Source organism: Oncorhynchus gorbuscha, linkage group LG05 (genome assembly GCF_021184085.1).
Source record: "Oncorhynchus gorbuscha isolate QuinsamMale2020 ecotype Even-year linkage group LG05, OgorEven_v1.0, whole genome shotgun sequence".
In the NCBI taxonomy this organism is placed as follows: Eukaryota; Metazoa; Chordata; class Actinopteri; order Salmoniformes; family Salmonidae; genus Oncorhynchus; species Oncorhynchus gorbuscha.
Window position 1 is genome coordinate 46,217,990 of NC_060177.1, and position 21,227 is coordinate 46,239,216.

The 21,227-nt window shown below is 41.9% G+C and overlaps 1 protein-coding gene across 4 annotated transcripts in view; it reads left to right on the plus strand.

Moving 5' to 3' along the window:
* LOC124035972 (semaphorin-6A-like) overlaps positions 1–20,102 on the plus strand; it is a 112,035-nt gene extending 91,933 nt beyond the window's left edge. Inside the window, exons 16-20 of one of the 4 annotated variants that reach the window (XM_046349977.1) lie at positions 549–607; positions 1,205–1,225; positions 1,399–1,440; positions 3,487–3,642; positions 16,586–20,102. In XM_046349977.1, coding sequence (XP_046205933.1) covers positions 549–607; positions 1,205–1,225; positions 1,399–1,440; positions 3,487–3,642; positions 16,586–17,703 — 1,396 coding nt within the window. In that variant the 3' untranslated portion in view covers positions 17,704–20,102. The remainder of the gene's footprint in view (positions 1–548; positions 608–1,204; positions 1,226–1,398; positions 1,441–3,486; positions 3,643–16,585) is intronic. The other 3 variants (XM_046349979.1, XM_046349978.1, XM_046349980.1) reach the window with 3 other exon arrangements.
* Positions 20,103–21,227: the final 1,125 nt, after the last annotated feature.

Genomic DNA, 21,227 nt, shown 5'->3' on the forward strand with positions numbered 1-21,227 from the left:
GTGCGTCTGGTTCGTGACTATGTGTCTATGATAGGCAAATCAGATTAGCAGATTAGGAGATACCAAGAGATGGATTTTGTTGTGCATTTCAAAATGATTTGATTAAGATCCATCTTCTGGTTTGAAGCCTTGTAGACTGGCCTGTGTCGTCGAGCATGATCCTCGTTCTGATTGTGAGCAGTGATTTACGGAGTGTGGGCTGTCATCCGTAACTGTAATCTCTCTGACAGTTGGCTGCTCTGTTTCACTGCATGGTTGGTGGTCCTTCAGGAAAGTCGGCTCTGAGCTGAGCATGACTGAGAGAAAATGGCATCTCTTTCACTAGAGCTTCCGCTGCCCTAGTGTCCACCTTCCTTCCTCCTCATTGGCCTGGCCGCTGGTCCCGATGTGTGTGATTAGATTATTGGACCGTAGACCTATATCGATAGTGATGGTATATAGTAGGGTTGTCCTCCTGGCTGATTGTGCCTGTGCTCATCCTGTGTGAGTCCAGATCTGTCCAGGCCTGTGCTCAGTATTTCACCATGATGTCTCTGTTAATTATGCAGATCGGCCTTCGAGCAGGACGTGGAGCATGGCAACACAGATGGACTGGGAGACTGCCAAAGTAAGCAGGCCTCTTCCCTGTTGATCTGGGCTCAATGTGCCGCCTCTGTCCTACAGGATAGGGACAGGTCTTTCACCCCGCCACAAACAGCAGAAAATACACACATCACACACACACACACACACACACACACACACACACACACACACACACACACACACACACACACACACACACACACACACACACACACACACACACACACACACACACACACACACACACACACACACACACACACACACACAGCTCCATGCCTAGTTAAATAAAGGTTAAATAAAATAAAAATACATCACTAAAGAGGCTTACACAACAATTGTTTGTATAGACTAGAGTAGAGCACATAGCTCTGTGTTAGTTTCTGGTTAATAGCAATTAATTACAAGAAAACAAGAAAACAAGCACTTCACAATCCTTTAACCAGAGAAGCACAATAAATCACAATGGATAATAATTCTTATCTTCAGTTACGATCTTCAATTACTTTAGAGAGATGAATGAAAAGCTATTGAATGATCATGCCAATGTATCATTCCTCTTGCAGGTTTAGCTTTTGCTCTTTGAAAACATTGACACATCTTTCCTTTGACTTTTTAGATACGTTTGTGGCCCTCAACGGTAAGTAACCACACTAAATTAACAAGATGATACCTACCCTCAACCTTAATTATTTTCAGCTCTTCACTTCTATCAATTCTTTGCTCTCACCCCGAAATTAAGCCCTGCCCACTATTTCACAGGTGACTAAACGAACTGCGCTTTAATTGAATTCATTCCTTTTCTTTCTGTAGATGTTCAGTCCAGTCCTCATGGTCATGAAAGGGCTCGCCATGGTCAGTTTACTTTGGTTTTCCCCCAGTCTGTTTTAACGTGTAGTACTGTAGCTTCTAGCGCCCTCCCTAAATCCACTCCCTAGTGTTCAGAGTCCAGACCTTCTCTCCCCTCCACCCTCCTCCTGCCCTGGCCTGCTCTACTGTGAAAGATCCCTAGACTGCAATGCAATAGTATTGATTTGTCCTGACCTTTTTTCCCTAATTGGATGGATCTTGTTTTTAATAGAAAAGGCCTCCGAGGTTCACTGTGGTTGACTAGACTCATCAGGGGCACGTGGAAAAGATGGAGGGTTGTTGACAAAGGCTAACATAAGAAGCGGCCACATTTTTCATACAAACCCACAGCCGTGCTGCACAATACCACTAGTTTAGGCTACAGCATGAATACACACGCAGACAGACTGCATGATTAAATTCCACACTTACACGATCGAGTGTGTTTATGCTTGATTCTTGGTGCTGGTTGATTGAAACCATTTACCCCCCCAGGCTTATGAAGAAAAATGATAAACAGTATTGGTTAGCCTGCAGTGATGTCACAGTCTTCCATTGCACCTCACACATCACACTTGAGCTGTACAAGATTCACACTCCCATAAGGAATGACAAGAATAGCAATTGTTTTGAAGTCATTCCAGAAATACCCCTCCACACTCCTTCTTTTCAACCCCATGTGTTTCTCCCCCATTTCCCCCATTTCTTCCTGTCAGATTTCGGGTCAAATACTATTGCATTGCTATTTCAATGCAGCTCAACAGTAGTGTGTTTATTCACCCCAAGGTCTGACTGTGTTTTAGACGCAGTCAAACCCAAGCATTTCAGGTTCCGACACAGACTGTTGATATAATATTTAAATGTAACTGCAAATGCCCCCCCAGACAAGCCACTGCCTCTAATTAATTTATAAAAAAGGTATCAGCACAAGTCGGCAGTTTAGGATTTTCTTTTCCAAGGAGCTGATCCTCCGACTCCGTATGTGTGTCATCTGCCTGAATTGCACTTCCCCTGGCTGTGGAAAATGAATGATAAAATAGTCCTGTCACGCTAATCTCTTAGCCCACGGTGCATTGTTAAATAAATCATTTTAATGATTGCCACGCGGAGGCTGCGGGGCTGTTGCGCATGGAAGACCAACAGCAACAATCCCGGCCCCCTACCACTGCTCCCCCTCCCCCACCAGCCTCTCTATCCGCAACCACCACTCATGAGAAAGCGTGTTAAAATGGTTTACTGTGAGCTGGCCTGATTAACATACGAGCTGTTGATTACAGTATGGCCGCTCACCGCCTGGGAGTAGCCTCAAATTATTGCTCTAAACAGGAGCGACGTGGGGATGATAATGTGATTTATATGGTTTTATTGTCAGAGGCGCCACCAAAATATACAGACTGGAACTTAAGGCGGAGGTGGAACGAATATTGATGTTGATACAACATAGCAAAATAACGGAGTATGGTAGGGTCTAATTTTAGTCTTGTTTAAACTGTGGCCAGCGATAGACCAGCAGTGCAGGGTTTCATTAAGGAGTGTAATCCGAAGGGTAATTTAGGTTAGAGGACATTAATATCTTACTCCTCGTAATTAATTTAGTCTTGAAGTTGGTCTTTTTACAAAGCGCTCTACTAAATATAGCTGATAGATTGACATTGAAACGTAACGGGTAGAGCAGAACCTGGGACGTGAAGAGAAGGGAGGATTGTTAGGGAGGGATAGGGCTTTTTCTTGCTCCTCATATCAAAGGTATACTTCCCTGAGGTGATTGTGTGAGAGGTGGTTCAGTTCTTGCCCGCGGCAGCATGACATGTGAGTGAGGAAAGGTTCTCCTCTCCTCAGAGACTCTCTATCTCTCCCTTCCTGCAAGGCCACAGCTCCCTGGAGATACAGAGTCCAGTAATCAGTTGTCCAGGGTCACCTCACTAGGCAGGCACACTGTCTTGTAGCTTCGCACAGCCCATCTGCTCCTCGAGTGTGTGTGGGTGTGTGTGCGTATGCACATCTGTGTGAGAGAGAGTGTGAGGAGAGTTTAACATGTGTTGTGCCCGGCAGACCATCCCACCCTCCCATTCCCCACCACGGCCCATCCCCCTGCAGGAGGACCACTGGGTCGGGGCGGCATGGTGGAGCAGGCGGACACCCCCATGCCCTCAGATAACAGGGACCCCTATATGGCAGTACCCTCTCAGACCCAGCAGGATGCCAATGGTAAGCCTTGGAATAGAAAAGTCCATTTCTCCTGTGGCAGGGATGAGATTTACTGTGTCTGCTTCCAGCTGACTAGCCCAGAACTGAAACAGTGTCAGGAGAGAACAAATTGCCACACCCCGGAGAGAGAGATTTATTAAACAAAGACTCTAATGTCCCTGAGGAGATGTAATATACAGACCATTACGCTTCAGGAAAAAAGGAAGATTTCACTGTATTTATTTCCACAAGAAGATGGCCCCAGTTTTATCTTGTGCAGGGACATGACATTGAATGCCCTTTTTTTTGCTGTCTTAACATCCCAGCTGGCTCAAGGTCACTTTAAACCCAGACACATAAAGATGCCTGGAGAAAACACAGCCATGATTACACTGGCATGATCAATGTCATGTACTGTAATAGAGCAGGAAAACCATTAGAAGTTCCATTACCTGAGTCATCTTATTAGATGAGTGGTTACCATGAGTAGATATTGATAATCAATAAGGATGATTAGAGGTGGTCTCATAGATATCCACAAAACACACACACACCAATGAGGAGTACAGCTAGAGGACTGTGTGTGTTAGGGCGAGGTCATCAGGGAGGAGGAGTCTATATCTCTCTCTCTCTTTGGTACGTGGCAGTGTGTGAGGTCTCTGGGGTTGTACTGTAGGGATGGGTCACAATTCTCCACCCTTCTCCTGAAGTGAGCACTTCCCATCACAAATTTGAAAGCATTGGTGAAAATATTGACTGGAGGGAGTTTCCTCCATTATCATTGTCACCATCCATGATGGAAATTGTGAGAAAAGACTGGAAGGGTGGAGAATGGTGATGCCGTCTAGATGAAGCAGACACCTGTATCGGCAGACCAGACAGACACAATGGTGGCAGAGAATACAGCATGCTTAAACAGCATCACCGTGGTGTTGCTACCCGCATTGCTGTTACCTGGGTCCTGGCTGGCCCCGTCCATCATGGCAACCGAGTTAACAGCAACAAGGGCTCACATTCAAACTCAAGCTTCTCACAGTATTTTTCTCTATTTTCTTTTCAACGTCACTTTTGCAGCTTGTCTCTCTGTATTATGAGTTCAGTTTCAGCTCTAGCTGCTTTTTTTTTTGCTATGAAAGTGAGCTCTGATGATATTATCTGTTTTGGTTCTGTGACTGTTTTCATGGCTTGGTTTTTAAACTCTGGCTTGACTATTTATGTTCTTGCTAGGATTACTTTGATGTATTAAGCTCCATTTTGCCTTCATGCAGCTTAAACCATCGCTGCATGGCAATTGAGCACCCCTTTCAACAGTACTCATCTCCTTATGTCCTTATCCCTATTTCCCATGTGCAGGTGCACTTCTCTTCTCATTCCTAGCTCCAGGTGCCAAATGTACTGTGAAAACATAGTGCTGAGTGCCAATCTAACACATTAAGGTTATAGGGTATGACAGCTACTGTCTCAAAGCATAACCATAGAGTCATTAAACCTCCATCTTAGCCAAATGAACATGAATACTGTACATACAGTACAGGGAAATCTGAATTCTTTCATCACCAGATGTTTTGATCAAATGTAGTTGCATTGACATTAATTAAACAAATTAAACTATAAATATTGCAGATGTTTAACTCCCCAAATTCTGAGCCCCCAGATTAATCCTTGCTTGCAATTAAAATGATATAAAATTCCAACTTTCTATTTTGAAGCTCACTCATTTGTGGGAGCTGTTAATGAATATTACAGTACCAATATGTATTCGGGCAACACATTGGAATGATTAGAATGGTAAAATAATGAGTATCCGCACTGTGGATATTTAATAGTTCACCCTCTGCCAGAAAAGAGCACCAATGTTGCTTGGTTTGCTGTCCCAGTACATTTGAGCACCGTTGTGTCTGGGCTCATCTATCTGTGTGATATCCCACCTCTCTCTCCTGCGACCCTCCCTCCCCCTCTACCTCCCCCCGCACCACCATCTGCTACCATTGTGAACAGTCTCCCTTCCACAGGACCTTTCATCTGTCGAGATGGAATGTTCCAAGGCTGTACCTTATGTAGTGCAAATGTATTACTAACCATATTTATAGAGCATCCTACCCTCTACCAACTGAAGTCATATCTATCTATCTATCTATCTATCTATCTATCTATCTATCTATCTATCTATCTATCTATCCCCTGCCCTGCCCTGCCCTGCCCTGCCCTGCCCTGCCCTGCCCTGCCCTGCCCTGCCCTGCCCTGCCCTGCCCTGCCCTGCCCTGCCCTGCCCTGTCTGAGGCAATGAGTCCCGTCCTCCCCCTCTCTCCCTCTGCCCCGCCGACCTGTGGCCATTTCTGTGTGTCTCTCCAATTTATGGGTTCATTACAAAAGCTATCCAGACAGGGCGAGGGGGAGGGAGGGAGGGAGGGAGGGAGGGAGGGAGGGAGGGAGGGAGGGAGGGAGGGAGGGAGGGAGGGAGGGAGGGAGGGAGGGAGGGAGGGAGGGAGGGAGGGAGGGGGAATTCTCTCCCGTCGCTCTGTGGCCTTGGTCGTCTGTTGCACAGTCACTGTTCTAATCCTTCCATGGATACATATTTTGTGTTGCATTGTTTAACCCCATGAAGTTACACAGGAACATCATTGGATATGTTTAGACAGGCAGCCCAATTCTGATGTTTCTTCACTACCTTCAGTGTTGGCAATTTACACTTGGAATAGACAGACAGTTAGCAAGTTGCATCTAGATCAGTTATTTTCAGCTTCAGTTGACTGGCACCTGTGTACCAAGGAGAGTGGCATGATAGGGGCACAACCTTGGATTGGTGCCAATTACTGAGCCAAAATGTAATTTCAGTTTGAACACTCACCATTATCAGGCTGGCAAGTCTACTAGGAAATTCTGAATAAAGGGAATAATAGAAATTAGGTCCTCACTGCTCAGCGATCTAATTTACTGTATTGTAATGTCTAAATAACAGAATTACTCAGGAAGCCTCTGATTGTATATACTGCAATGTAATATTTAGGTGAACTGGGAGAAACAATGGTATGCTGTCTCCTATTGAGTCTATATACAGTACGAGTCTGGACACACCTACTTATTCAAGGGTTTTTCTATATTTCACTATTTTCTACATGTTAGAATAATAGTGAAGATATCAAAACTATGAAATAACACATACTGAATCATGTAGTAACCAAAAAAGTGTTAAATAAATCAAAATATATTTTATATTTGAGATTTTTCAAAGTAACCACCCTTGGCCTTGATGACAGCTTTGCAAATTCTTGGCATTCTCTCAACCAGCTTCATCATCACCTGGAATGCATTTCAATTAGCAGGTGTGCCCTGTTAAAAGTTAATTTGTGGGTCTCCCGGGTGGTCTTGGGCACTGCTTCGCAGCACAGGCTCTGTCGCAGCCGCCCGCGACCGGGAGGTCCGTGGGGCGACGCACAATTGGCCTAGCGTCATCTGGGTTAGGGAGGGTTGGAGGAGGAGCTGTGATGGTGTGGGGGTGCTTTTCTGGTGATGCAGTCTGTGATTTAATTAGAATTCAAGGCACACTTAACCAGCATGGCTACCACAGCATTCAGCAGTGATACACCATCCCATCTGATTTGCGCTTAGTGGGACTCTCATTTGTTTTTCATCAGGACAATGACCCAACACACCGCCAGGCTGTGTAAGGGCTATTTGATCAATAAGGAGAGTGATGGAGTGCTGCATCAGATGACCTGGCCCCCACAATCACATGACAACCCAATTCAGATGAATTGGGATGAGTTTGACTGCAGAATGAAGGAAAGCAGTCAACAAGTGCTCAGCATATGTGGGATCTCCTTCAAGACTGTTGGAAATGCATTCCAGGTGAAGCTGTTTGAGAGAAGAGTGTGCAAAGATTTCATCAAGGCAAAGGGTGTCTACTTTGAAGAATCTAAAATCTAAAATATATTTTGATTTGTTTAACCATTTTTGGTTGCTACATGATTCCATATGTGTTATTTCATGGTTTTGATGTTTTGACTATTATTCCACAATGTAGAAAATATTAAAAATCAAGAAAATGCCTTGAATGTGTCATGATAGTCGTAATGATGAGACCAAGGTGCAGCGTGAATAGAGTTCCACATATTTTGAATGAACTGAAACTCACCAAAACAAAACAAACAAACGACCGACCGACCGAAACATGACGCTACTAGTGTGCACACAGGTACCTAACTGGAGACAAGATCCCACACCAGAAAGTGGGCAAAGGGCTGACTAAATATGATGCCCAATCAGAGACAATGATTGGGAACTATATCAGGCCAACATAGACATACAAAAACCCTAGAAAAACAAAAAAACAGATTATCCACCCTCGTCACACCCTGACCTAACCAAAATATATAGAAAACAGAGATATCTAAGGTCAGGGGCGTGACAGAATGAGTTGGTGTTTCCAAACTTCTGACTGGTACTATATGTTTCATTTCTTTAGACTTCTCAGAAATATTGGTTGCAGAAGTCTGAAAAAATAATATGACCTGTTACTTTTAAATTTGTGCACTTCCGCCTTTTATGTCAAGCTTCAAGTCACGGGTTTCCTTTCTCCCAATTAGCTTGCATTATGTTGCCCCGCTAGGTTGTCCTTTTCTTTTGCGTCAGAGACCACACACAGTACAGTGCCTCTGCAGCCTCTTTGTCTTTTTATAAGGTGGTCTTACATTTAAACCCAAGTCTCTCTCTTCAAAATGATTCACTGTAAATTGCACTGCAATTAAATTAATGAATAATATCCGCAGCATAAGTTTGATCTGAATAGATATTCACATGCTTAGCTTGAGCACAATGTTCTTGATCATAAATCGGTGGTCTTTCAGTTGTAATTGTTTGACAAATTTAGTGGTGATAGGTGCATATGTGCATGTAGCCATGACTCCAAGGCTGATGTGAAAAGATCTGATGTGATTGGTCAAAAGACCAATTAGTTGGAAAAAAATATTAAAATTGGGCTGCCTATGTAAACGCAGCCAACAGAGAAGGATATATGCCCATTCAACTAGAGCTCAAATGGAAACTGAAGAAATTTGATTGGACTTACATCTCTTCACTCTTTCCAGGTTGCTAAGAATCCCGAAACAAAAGCTGGATAGTCAGGGAGCATCGATTCTCTTTTTTTATTATAGATTACTATTGTTTTGCTCATTTTGACAGCAAAGAAATGTAAAGAATTTTCAGTGCGGCCCTCCGGACCTCTGTGAAGACCAAATACTGCTCACAGGCAAATTAGTTTGACACCCCTGAACTAGAGAGATAGCCTTTCCGAGCCTCCGACTAAAGAGTTACATATACATATATTGTGTAGCTTAGCAGAGAGAATATATAAATACAGTCATATTTGATTGTGTATGAATTCAGTGAAGTATCAAATATGCCCATAACAACTCCTATCATGAATCGGCTTATGGTCAAGTGTTCCCTCTTACATTGGCTCTTGGTGGACAAAGCATGTCTTCAGGGTATGCTTGGATGTCGAAAGGGTTGGTATACCAGAAGGCCAGCATCCTGGAGTCGCCTCTTCACTGTTGACGTTGAGACTGGTGTTTTGCTGGGACTATTTAATGAAGCTGCCAGTTGAGGACTTGTGAGGTGTCTGTTTCTCAAACTAGTACTTGTCCTCTTGCTCAGTTGTGCACCGGGGCCTTCCACTCCTCTTTCTATTCTGGTTAGGGCCAGTTTGTGCTGTTCTGTGAAGGGAGTAGTACACAGCGTTGTACAAGATCTTCAGTTTCTTAGCAATTTCTCACATGGAATAGCCTTCATTTCTCTGAACAAGAATAGACTTATACAAGTTTCAGAAGAAAGTTATTTGTTTCTGGACATTTTGAGCATGTAATCAAACCCACAAATGCTGATGCTCCAGATACTCAACGAGTCTAAAGAAGGCCAGTTTTATTGCTTCTTTAATCAGAACAACAGTATTCAGCTGTGCTAACATAATTGCAAAAGGAGTTTTTAATGATCAATTTAGCCTTTTAAAATGATAAACTAGGATTAACTAACACAACGTGCCATTGGAACACAGGAGTGATGGTTGTTGACAATGGGCCTTTGTACGCCTATGTAGATATTCCATTAAAAATCAGTCGTTTCCAGCTACAATAATCATTTCCAACATTAACAATGACCACACTGTGTTTCTGATCAATTTGATGTTATGGTAGTGTATCTGCATAGAGGAAAAGGTCACATGTACAGGCAGATTTCATGTTGTCAAGGCCAATTCCTTTGGAATGGTTAAGTTCTTTCAGCTTCTTTAGCACAGTTGACTCAGACACTTTTTCGATGAAAACTCGAAACTGCTAGAATTGACGCTCCCCATCCAGGCTGTACCACATCCTGCCGTGATTGGGAGTCCCATAGGGCGGCGCACAGTTGGCCCAGCGGCGCCCGTGTTTGGCCGGGGTAGGCCATCATTGTAAATAAGAATTTGTTCTTAGTTAAATAAAGGTTAAATATATATATATTTTAAATAACAACCTGATTGACAAGGTAACTTAGCTATAGTTGTTAGGTAGCTTTTCTGACTGTCTGCAACCATGGTCTTGTCTGATGTAACCTTTCCTCCAACGTCCAGGCTAAGATTTCAAGCTTTGTTCTTTAATCTGTTAGTATAACCTAACAGCTTCAGACACATCCATATTTTACTCAGATGGCTCCTGTTCTCACCTATTTTGTCATTAAAACGATCTTTCTTGGCCTTCTCTATCATCCTGTTAGCCTCATTTCATAATTTCTTATAGTCTATAAAAACGTAATCTGCCTTGGATTTCCTGAACTCCAGAAAGAGTTCATTTCTTAGCTTAATTGTCTTTAAAATATTGTTGTTTAGCCATGGTTCTGTTCTTTGCTTAATTCAAAAAATGTTTATCTGGAGCCAGCTTGTCAACAGCATCTAAAAACAATTATATAAAAAAATTCCCCAGGCATTTTCCACCTTTTCCACCTAAACCAGTCCAATTTGCTCAAACAATTAACAAAAGCATCTGCACTATAGTTCTTCATAGACCACATTTTTATTGAGTTATGACAATTAAAAAACTGTTTTCTGAACCTTCCTACGACAAAAAAGGATGGGATGATCACTGAGCCCATATTTTACATCCCCACTGTTTGACATCCTTGATCTATCCGACACCAACACAAGTTCAATGATGGTTTTGGTAGAAGGGCAGACCCTGGTGGGCTCATTAATCGGCTGGTGTAAGGCAAACAGATTCAAACCATTCTTAAAAGCTTTAAAAGTAACATTGTCCTTTTTAAGCATGTCTGTATTAAAATCACCAGTAACAATAACCTCTGACTTACCAATATCTGTACAGTTGGAGCAAGTCTCCTCCAACAATTCATAAACTGGTCTTGTAGTCTGTAACAGGTTCTGACTATAATGGGTTTGCATTTTGGTAATAGAATGTCCAGCAACACAGCTTCAGTCTCATCATGGCTTAAATCTAAATCTGTAGTTGAACCCAATCTCTGATCTTACATAAGTACAAACTCCCCTGCCTTTGCGATTGCAGTCTATTCTAATTACTATATATTTTTATCTTCAATCTCAGCGTTTTTTATCGAACCATCTAGCCATGTTTCAGTAAAGCAAAGCACTCCCACCTTACAGTTACTGGAGAGTAGGCGAATTTCCTTGATCTTGGGAGGTTAATACATTGGTGGTGCCTGAGTTGGGTGGTGAGATAATAGCATTAACTCGTTTTTGCTGATTCATCCATATAATACTAGCAGATGCGGAATAGATCCAAATGGTGTGAACATAGTTAGCTGGATGTGATGGTCTGCCTCTTCCTCCAAGTTGAAAAGACAACCATGACCACAACCGTAATCTTTGAACACAGAAATGGGTTCTCTCCAAGGCATGGTAGATGTACTGTAACCTCAAGGCATTTCCTTTCATCCTCCCTTCCAGTCAACGGGGTATGTACTGTGTTTTGTGTTTGCACCGTTTAGTCTTTCCGCGAGTGGCAGTTACACATCAATGAACACATTTCAGTGAGATTGAGATTTTATCGTTTTCAGACAATGCCTGTGTATGTAGAGGTTACAGCTCTGGACAACCATGCTATGTAGTACAAGTGGCTTTGAAGTCTGCCCAGACAAAGCAGGCAGTATAAGCAACAACTGGGTTCCACTAGCTACACAGATTAAAAGACTGTCTATGAGAATGTTCACACATCTCTGTCAGACTAGATAACAATGTTTCTCATTTTACAAGGAAGTGCTAGGTTGTTTTGACACGTAGGAATGCGTATTAAATATCTGTGTCAAGGCTTTTGGAGGTATGAAATTCAAATTAGATTGTTGGACAGGAAATGTATTCTCCTGGTGGCTATTCACACTGCAATATGACACTGAGAGTCAAAACTAGATGATATTAGTCACCTTGGATAAGAACACATTTATAGGCAATGAAAAATTAAAATAGCTTTACAGAGCCTTCAGAAAGTTTTCACACCCCTTGACTTTTTCCACATTTTGTTGTGTCACAGCCTGAATTTAAAATGTATTAAATAGAGATGTTATGTCACTGTCCTACACACAATACCCCATAATGTCAAAGTGGATTATATATTTTTTAATATTTACAAATGAATGAAAACTGAAAAGCTAAATAAGTTTTAAACCCCTGTGTTATGGCAAGCCTAAATACGTTCAGGAGTAAAAATGGGCTTAACAAGTTACATAATAAGTTGCATGTATATAAAGGAAACCACTCAGGGATTTCACCATGAGGCCAACGGTGACTTTAAAATGGTTACAGAGTTTAATGGCTATGATAGAAGAAAATTGAGAATGGATTAACAACGTTGTAGTTACTCCGTTTCTAACCTAAATGACAGTGTGGGAAGAAGGAAGTCTGTACAGAATACAAATATTTCAAAACATGCATCCTGTTAGCAAAAATATACGGAAGTAAAACTGCAAAGAATGTGGCAAAGAATTAACTTTATGTCCTGAATACGGAGTGTTATGTTTGGGGCAAACACAACACATCACCGAGTACCACTCATCATATTTCCAAGCATGGTGATGGCTGCATCATGATATGGGTATGCTTGTCATCTGCAAGGACTAGGGAGTTTTTTAGGATAAAAAGAAACAGAATAGAGCTAAGCACAGGCAAAATTCTAGAGGAAACCCTGGTTCACAATGCTTTCCAACAGACACTGGGAGACAAATTCCCTTTTCAGCAGGACAATAACCTAAAACACAAGGCCAAATGTACACTGGAGTTGTACATTTGAATGTTCCTGAGTGTTGCTGAGTGGTCTGGTTAAAGTTTTGACTTAAATTTGCTTGATAATCTATGGCTAGACTTGAAAATGACTAGCAATGATCGACAACCAACTTGACAGAACTTGAAGAATTTTTAAAACAACAATGTGAAAATGTTGTACAATCCAGGTGTGCTGTAATCACTGCCAAAGGTGACTCAGCTGTTTTTATGTTAGATTTTTTTCTCCCACTTTGACATTAAATAGTGTTTTGTGTAGATCGTTGTCAAAAAAAAGACAATTCAATCCCTTTTAATCCCACTTTGTAACACACCAAAATGTGGAAAAAGTCAAGGGTTTTGAAGTTACTGTAAATGTCAAGCCTCAACACTGTCCTTGATATTCTGGGGCTCAAGGTCATCCAAGAACATTCTAGTAGTAAAAAGTTGATTGTCAGTTTCCTTGATGAATGAGCCCTTCAAATGAATAAAGCCACCTTGATTTAAAAGACTGCCATCTTCTGATTTATCTGAGGCCTAGTGTCCTTTATGGTTGCGCCCTCTTTGTAGTTAAGATGAGAAACAATTGACTTCATACATGAAAGATATACATCTTCAAAGGTCTCGGGAGGCCTTGGGGTTGTTTTTAAATCCCCCCTAGTTGCTCTAGGCAGGGGAGCTATGTTTGATGGAGACCAAGTCACTGCTGGTTGAGAAATGCCTTAACCCTCTTCCTACACTGTGAGAAGACGAACTGCCAGCTCCATAGCACTCCTCTCTCATCAATGGATGCTTAGGTCTGACATTCTCAGCCCTCTGACTGTGTTGTTCTCAAGTCAAATCCAACTCTTTGAACTGCACAATTGTGGACGATTAATATGCTTCAATTCAATGTAACTAAAGTTTTCTAACAAAGTTTTCCATGTCCTTCCAAAAGTAAGCAAGTGAGGCAGAGACATATGTATTTATGTGTTAGAAGGATTATAATGGAATGAGCCTTGTACTGCCAGAAAACGGCACACACATTTTTTGGGACAAAATATTTATCTATAAGTCAAAAGTTTCAGTCAAACACTTCTCAAATATAACAACATCTCCAGATGTAATTTCAGTCACAAGACAATAATTTAGAGACCAACAGGCCTAAATTGGAGTGGATTGTTTAAAACAAATTAATCAAAAATGAAAAACTGAAATGTCTTGAGTCAATAAGTATACAGCCCCTTTGTTATGGCAAGCCTAAATAAGTTCAGGAGTAAAAATGTGCTTAACAAGTCTCATAAGTTGCATGGACTCACTCAATGTGCAATAATAGTGTTTGAAATTATTTTTGAATGGCTATCTCATCTCCGTACCCCACACATACAATTATCTGTAAGGTCCCTCAGTCGAGCGATTAATTTCAAATACAGTTTCAACCACAAAGATCAGGGAGGTTATCCAATGCCTCGCAAAGAAGGGCTCTCATTGGTAGAAAGGTACAAATAAAAAAAGCAGACATTGAATATCTCTTTGAGCATGGTTATTAATTACACTTTGGCTGGAGTATCAATACACCCAGTCACTACAAAGATACATGTGTCTTTCTTAACTCAGTTGCCGGAGAGGAAGGAAACCGCTCAGTGATTTCACCATGATGCCAATGGTGACTTTAAACAGTTACAGAGTTTAATGGCTGTGATAGGAGAAAACTGAGAATGGCTCAACAACAACATTGTAGTTACTCCACAATACTAACCTAATTGACAGAGTGAAAAGAAGGAAGCCTGTACAGAATATAAACATGTGGCAAAGCAATTCACTTTTTGTCTTGAATACAAATTGTTATGTTTGAGGCAAATCCTCCAATACAACACATTATTGAGTACTACTCTCCATATTTTAAAACATTGTGGTTACTGTATCATGTTATGGGTATGCTTGTAATCGTTAAGGACTAGGAGTTTTTTATTTTATTTTATTTATTATTATTTTTTATTTTTTTAGGTAAGCACAGGCAAAATCCTAGAGGATTCAGTCTTCTTTCCACCAGACACTGGGAGATGAATTCACCTTTCAGCAGGACAATAACCTAAAACACAAGGCCAAATCTACACTGGAGCTAAGCACAGGCAAAATCCTAGAGGATTCATTCTTCTTTCCACCAGACACTGGGAGATGAATTCACCTTTCAGCAGGACAATAACCTAAAACACAAGGCCAAATCTACACTGGAGCTAAGCACAGGCAAAATCCTAGAGGATTCAGTCTTCTTTCCACCAGACACTGGGAGATGAATTCACCTTTCAGCAGGACAATAACCTAAAACACAAGGCCAAATCTACACTGGAGCTAAGCACAGGCAAAATCCTAGAAGAAACCTGGTTCAGTCTGCCTTCCACCAGACACAGGGAGAACAATTCACATTTCACTAGGACAATAACCTAATACACAAGGACAAATCTACAGTGTAGTTGCTTACCAGTAAGACAGTGAAAGTACTTGAGTTGCTGAGTTACAGTTTTGGCGTAAATCTACTTGAAAATATTTGGCAAGTCCTGAAAATGGTTGTCTAGCAATGATCAACAAACAATTTGACAGAGCTTGAAGCATTTTTTTATGAATAATGGGAAAATATTGCACAATCCAGGTGTGAAAAGCTTTACCCAGAAAGACTCTCAGCTGTAATCATGCCAAAAGTGCTTGTACAAAGTATTGACTCGGGGGTGTGAATACTTATGTAAATGAGTTATTTCATTTTCAATAAATCTGTTTTCACTTTGTCATTATGGGGTATTGTGTGTAGATGGGTGAAAAAAATCCATCCAAAAATGTATTTTGAATTCAGGCTGTAACACAACAAAATGTGGAATAAGTCAAGTCAAATCCATTTTTCTTGGTCACATACACATGGTTAGCAGATGTTAATGCGAAAGTAGCGAAACGCTTGTGCTTCTAGTTCCAACAGTGCAGTCATATCTAACAAGTAGTCTAACAATTTCCCAACAACTACCTTTACACACAGATCTAAAGGGGTGAATGAGAATATGTGCATATAAATATATGGATGATTGATGGCCGAGCGGCATAGGCAAGGTGTAATAGGTTTAAAATACAGTATATACATATGATGTGAGTAATTCTGGTAGTGGTAGTTCTGAAGGCTCTGTAACATGGATGGGCATTGGGTAACACTTTCATCAAGGAGTTGGAGGTTATCATTTCGCTCTCCATGTTTATAGTGAAGAGGACTTCTAATGGAGCTGGCCCATTTTTATTAAAAACAACCCACTGCCGTTTCACTTGATGCAGTATCTTCTCCCTCCCTTTCTTTGCCAAGATACTTGTCATCTCTTCTGCTGCACTTTTATTGAATCATCACTTTAGTAGCCCATAACCGCCTGTCTTTTTTTTCTCTCCTCTTTTTTAAAATTGATTGTCCTGGAAAGTGACCTCTAAGAAATTTATGACACAGCTCCTTTGATTTGGAGGTCTAATCATAAATGCAATATATTCTCTGATATATGAGATTGTATCATAGCCATATAAAACGAGTTCCATTTGCATCAAAGAAAATAAGCTTTCCCTTTGAACGCTGGAAATAGGACAAATGCTTTGTTATTATTTGTGCTTTATTCATCAATTAATTTAACCATTTGATTTTCACCTATATCATTGATCACTAATTAATTTGCTGATATATTTGTAATAATTTCATCCTTGTCTTTGCAGGAGTTATCCGCGAGAGTTACCAGAAGGGGCGTGACCAGCTGGTCCCTGTCACACTGCTGGCCATCGCTGTCATCATGGCCTTCGCCATGGGTGCCATCTTCTCTGGTATCCTCGTCTACTGTGTGTGTGACCACCGGCGACGAGACATTGAGCTGTCTGGGCGTAAGGACAAAGACCACGACAGGAGGGGCTCCATGAACAGTGTGACCAAGTTGACAGGCCTGTTTGAGACCGGGGCCAAGGACAGTCGCCCTGAGGCCATCCTCACCCCGCTAATGCACAACGGCCGCCTCACCAATGGTAAGATTCTGATCAAAGCCGACCAGCACCACCTGGACCTGGCTGGCATGCCCACCCCAGAGTCCACCCCCATGCAGCACCGACGCAAGCCCAGCCGGGGAAGCCGCGAGTGGGAGAGGAACCAGAATCTGATCAATGCCTGCACCAAGGACCTGCACACCATGGGCTCCCCAGTCATCCCCACTGACCTGCCCTTGAGGGCCTCTCCAGGCCACATCCCCAGTGTGGTAGTGCTTCCCCTGCCACAACACCAGCATCAGCAGCCCTACCAGCATGAGTATGTAGAGCAGCCCCACCGCAGCGACCTCAGCCAGATGAGCCTGGGTGACCAGGGTGCCACACTGGAGTACAAGTCCCTAAAGAGCCCCTGCCACAGCCTCAACCTGGTGGAGAGCGACGGAATGCCGCCCCGAGTGCCCCAAAGGGAGGCCTCCCTCACCATCCCCCCTGCCGTGCCCCAGATGGGCAAGCGGCTCGAGGTGCACTCCTCCGTCTATGGCCATGAGTACAAGCGGGGCTACCCGATGAGTGCCCAGAAAGGCTCTGCCCTCAAAAAGCACAACACCAACTCGTCCAACTCCTCTCACCTGTCCAGACACCAAAGTTTTAACCACGTGGAGTCGCCGCCCCCCGCCCCACAGAGGGTGGACTCCATGCATATGAATTCCCAGGGGATGTCCCACTCCCGACAGCCCAGCATGAGCTCTTATGGTTCATTGCCCCGGACCGGGGTCAAACACGTCAAGCCTGACGTACCGCCCAAACCCTCTTTAGTGTCCCTCTCAACGAAAGTAAATTCCAATGACTCCTGCACATAATCAGCACGCTCAGAATACAGAACAGGAAACACAATTGCATCTCCTTTTGTCCTTCTACAGCAAGGACAAATGTGTACAGCAAACACAACACTGCAAACACAACACACTTTTTAAAAGTTTTTTGTTTCTTTTATATATGTGTAAATATTCCACAAATGGTTGATGTTGAGCTCAGGCTGTTGACTCCCAGTTCCTCAGAAACACGGAACACTTGCTACTGAGAAGAAAATTACTTTCATGAATATTTAATTGACAAGCAACATGTCACCCCTGTAGCATACAAGACGGTGGCTGTGTTGGACTTTTGAACACTATGACTTGACTGATGTTTTGTTTTCTTAACTGACTGCTAAACGCACATAGACAGTGAGAGTAAAGGGGAGCAATTATATAGTGAGGACTGGGGTGTTCTCCCAGCAAGCACTTGGGCACAGCGAGCTCTGACTGGAATGACAGCTTCAGTTTACGTGGAAAACTGTGAAATGCCTCTCAGTGTTACAGCTACTGGACACAGCAATCAAGTTCTGCGTTGGTTGAAAAAAGCCTTGGTCTGAGAATCTTCTACTGCATTGGTTACTGAATAACACATGACTGTTAATAGTAATAGCTTGTTGTATTTATTTTTAATAAGTGCTTTTGAAGAAAATACTGACATTTTAGGCTCATAGAGAAGAGTTATTTAAATATGAATTAATCAAGAATGAAATTATTTAAAGTCAATCAACTGGAGCCAGTACAACTTTCTTGACACAAAAGGTCCACTAGGTCTTCTAGCGCCTTGGGTTTTTGAAGCTTGGGATATATGTGACCTCTGAATGGAGGGTATATTTATTTAACTGTGCCAGATGGGACCTACACGATGGAGCAGAACCTCCCATGTTAAAGAAGTCAGAAAAATACAAAAAACAGAACTCCTGAAACTCACTCCCTCGATCACTCCTCCATGGGCATCTACATACGTTTGGCACTATGGTTTTGCAGTCAGTCTCTCTCTCCCGGTTGGCTTCTGGCTCACTGTGTATTAACAAGGTTCACTCTTGCATATAAAAGTGCAAAGGGAATAAAACGTGGAATTCCACACATGAAAAAGAGAAGCGTGAGGATGTTGGGCGCTCTGCCAGGTGTGGAGAGCGGCCATTTTGGCAGGTACTGAAATGTCTTGTTTTCTCTTGGCGCGTCACGCAGTCCTCTGATTGAATTACATCTGTTGATAGCCTGTTTCTCTTCCACATGTAAAGTTGTGCCTTACACCCTGAGTAGTGACATTTTCTTTAGCTGGTAACTATGTCTCCTCTTTGTATTTTCTTATGTCGTCTTTCACTGGTTTGATAAAGGCAAATAAAGAATGTGATCTTGTTGTAATTCTGTTCCCTAGAAATATACAGACATATTCTTCTTTGTGGTTCATTTCAGATAGTGCCAATGATGCGCTTAAAGCCACCCTTTTTGTTGTGCTGGCAGTGTCGATGATGTTGTTGTGTGTTGAATTTTTTACTTTGCTGTTTGATTGGAGGGATTAATGTTTGTTCTTGAAATGGCCTCTTTGGATCTTGCTGGTGCACAGCAATAATCAAACACTAACATATGAAAAACACACCAGTATACTGTACAGACATGGCACCAGGTTCCTAGTGTACATGATAACAATTCAGTTTCTAGGCAGTGAAAAGCAGGCTGGTTCCTGTGATAGAAAAGAGTAAAAAAAATATTAGGAGATGTTTTTTTGAAACACATGTTCCAGGACTATTAGAGTAATTTAATTTGTACTAACTCTCTTTATCAAGGTCTTATGAATGACAGTTTCATTGACCAATCTGATCACATTTTTATTGATCACATTTCCCCAAATCAACAGAGCACTCCTTTAGTATTGTGTGTAGATAGGTGAGTTTCTTGATCTCAAGCAGATTTCCATTTACAATGGAGGAAAGCCAACTATTTCTCATCCACAGCCAATGCAAGAAGAACAAGTAGGATATTTCCACTTTTGAGGCATATACAGTATGTGTTAATTGAACTAACGTGTACATAGATGCTTATAGGGTTCGATTGCAGCAACTGCGACATGCATCATGATCAGATTAGGTTTAGTAAAGGGAAGGTCATTTGAACTTTCCACCCCAATAGTGCAGATTGCATCTCTAGCCACGGTCTACATGGCTACTGTGGACAGTGTGTCTCTTTGGTGTGTGTGCCTTTGTCTTTCACCCTTGCTATACACTGCTAGATGCAACTGAGACAGACTCAACTCGTTTTGAACTTTGTAAGCTTGTAAGATATTGTGATGTCACAAGGTTTTTTGCCCTACTCCATTTAACATCTGATTCACAGCTTAATGTATGTTGTAAAAAACATTCTCTTTAATAAATGCAAAATGTAATAAAAAAAATATATATTGTCATGAAGATGGTTGTATTTCCATGATTTGAGAGCAAAGCATGCGATAAAAAAAGATGCTTGCTCTGATAGTACAACAGAACAGATAAAAGATAAATGCTTTTAACTTATGGGAAAATACAGCTAACTTCCCGAGATATGGTTCTTATTTATGCTTTGAGTACAAGAGGTAGCGCTTTAAAACCTACGTTATGTTGATCCAAGATATTTTGGAGAATTATTGGCAGTATTTCAGTGTGAATAAACAGGCTGATAAGAATCAGTCTGGAGCCATTAACTGGTTTACAGGTTGGAGTCATTCATCCAACAACACCTTTATGATATGAAGGTGAGTCACTAATGCGTAGAGATTAGGTTACAAGGATGTGACGTTAACAATAAGGGTCCTTGTTCCCTCACAATTTCGTACTGTTCATTCACCTTTTTATTACCTTTGAGTCACATTTTCACCACTAATGTAGCAATACAGTCAGTGGTAGAAAGCACAATAAGTACACAAACAGCTCTTTTCCGTAGTAAGTTTTTTTTAAAGGACACTGGAACAGCTCCATATATCATCACAAATTCAAAGCAAACATTATGTTATGCATCTACCATATGTCTTTGTGTTTGTTAAACCAATTAAACAGATAGGTTCAGGAAAAACAAAGCTTTCGGGAAAAAATACATAGAGAGAGATGGGGCTTCCCCAAACTGTTCCCGCAAAGTTGGAAACACAGAATCGTCTAGAATGTCATTGTATACTGTAGCATTAACATTTCCCTTCACTAGAACTAAGGGGCCTAGACCGAACCATGAAAAACAGCCCCAGAACATTATTCCTCCTCCACCAAACATTTGGCACTATGTATTCGGGCAGGTAGCGAAACCCAGATCCACTCATCGAACTGCCAGATGGTGAAGCGAGATTCATCACTCCAGCGAACAGGTTTCCACTGCTCCACAGTACAATGGTGACAGTACAATGGTGAGCTTTACGTCACTCCAGCCGACGCTTGGCATTGTGCATGGTGATCTTAGGCTAGTGTGCGGCTCTTTGGCTATGGAAACCCATTTCATGAAGCTCCTGATGAACAGTTATTGTGCTGACGTTGCTTCCAGAGGCAGTATGGAACTCGGTAGTGAGT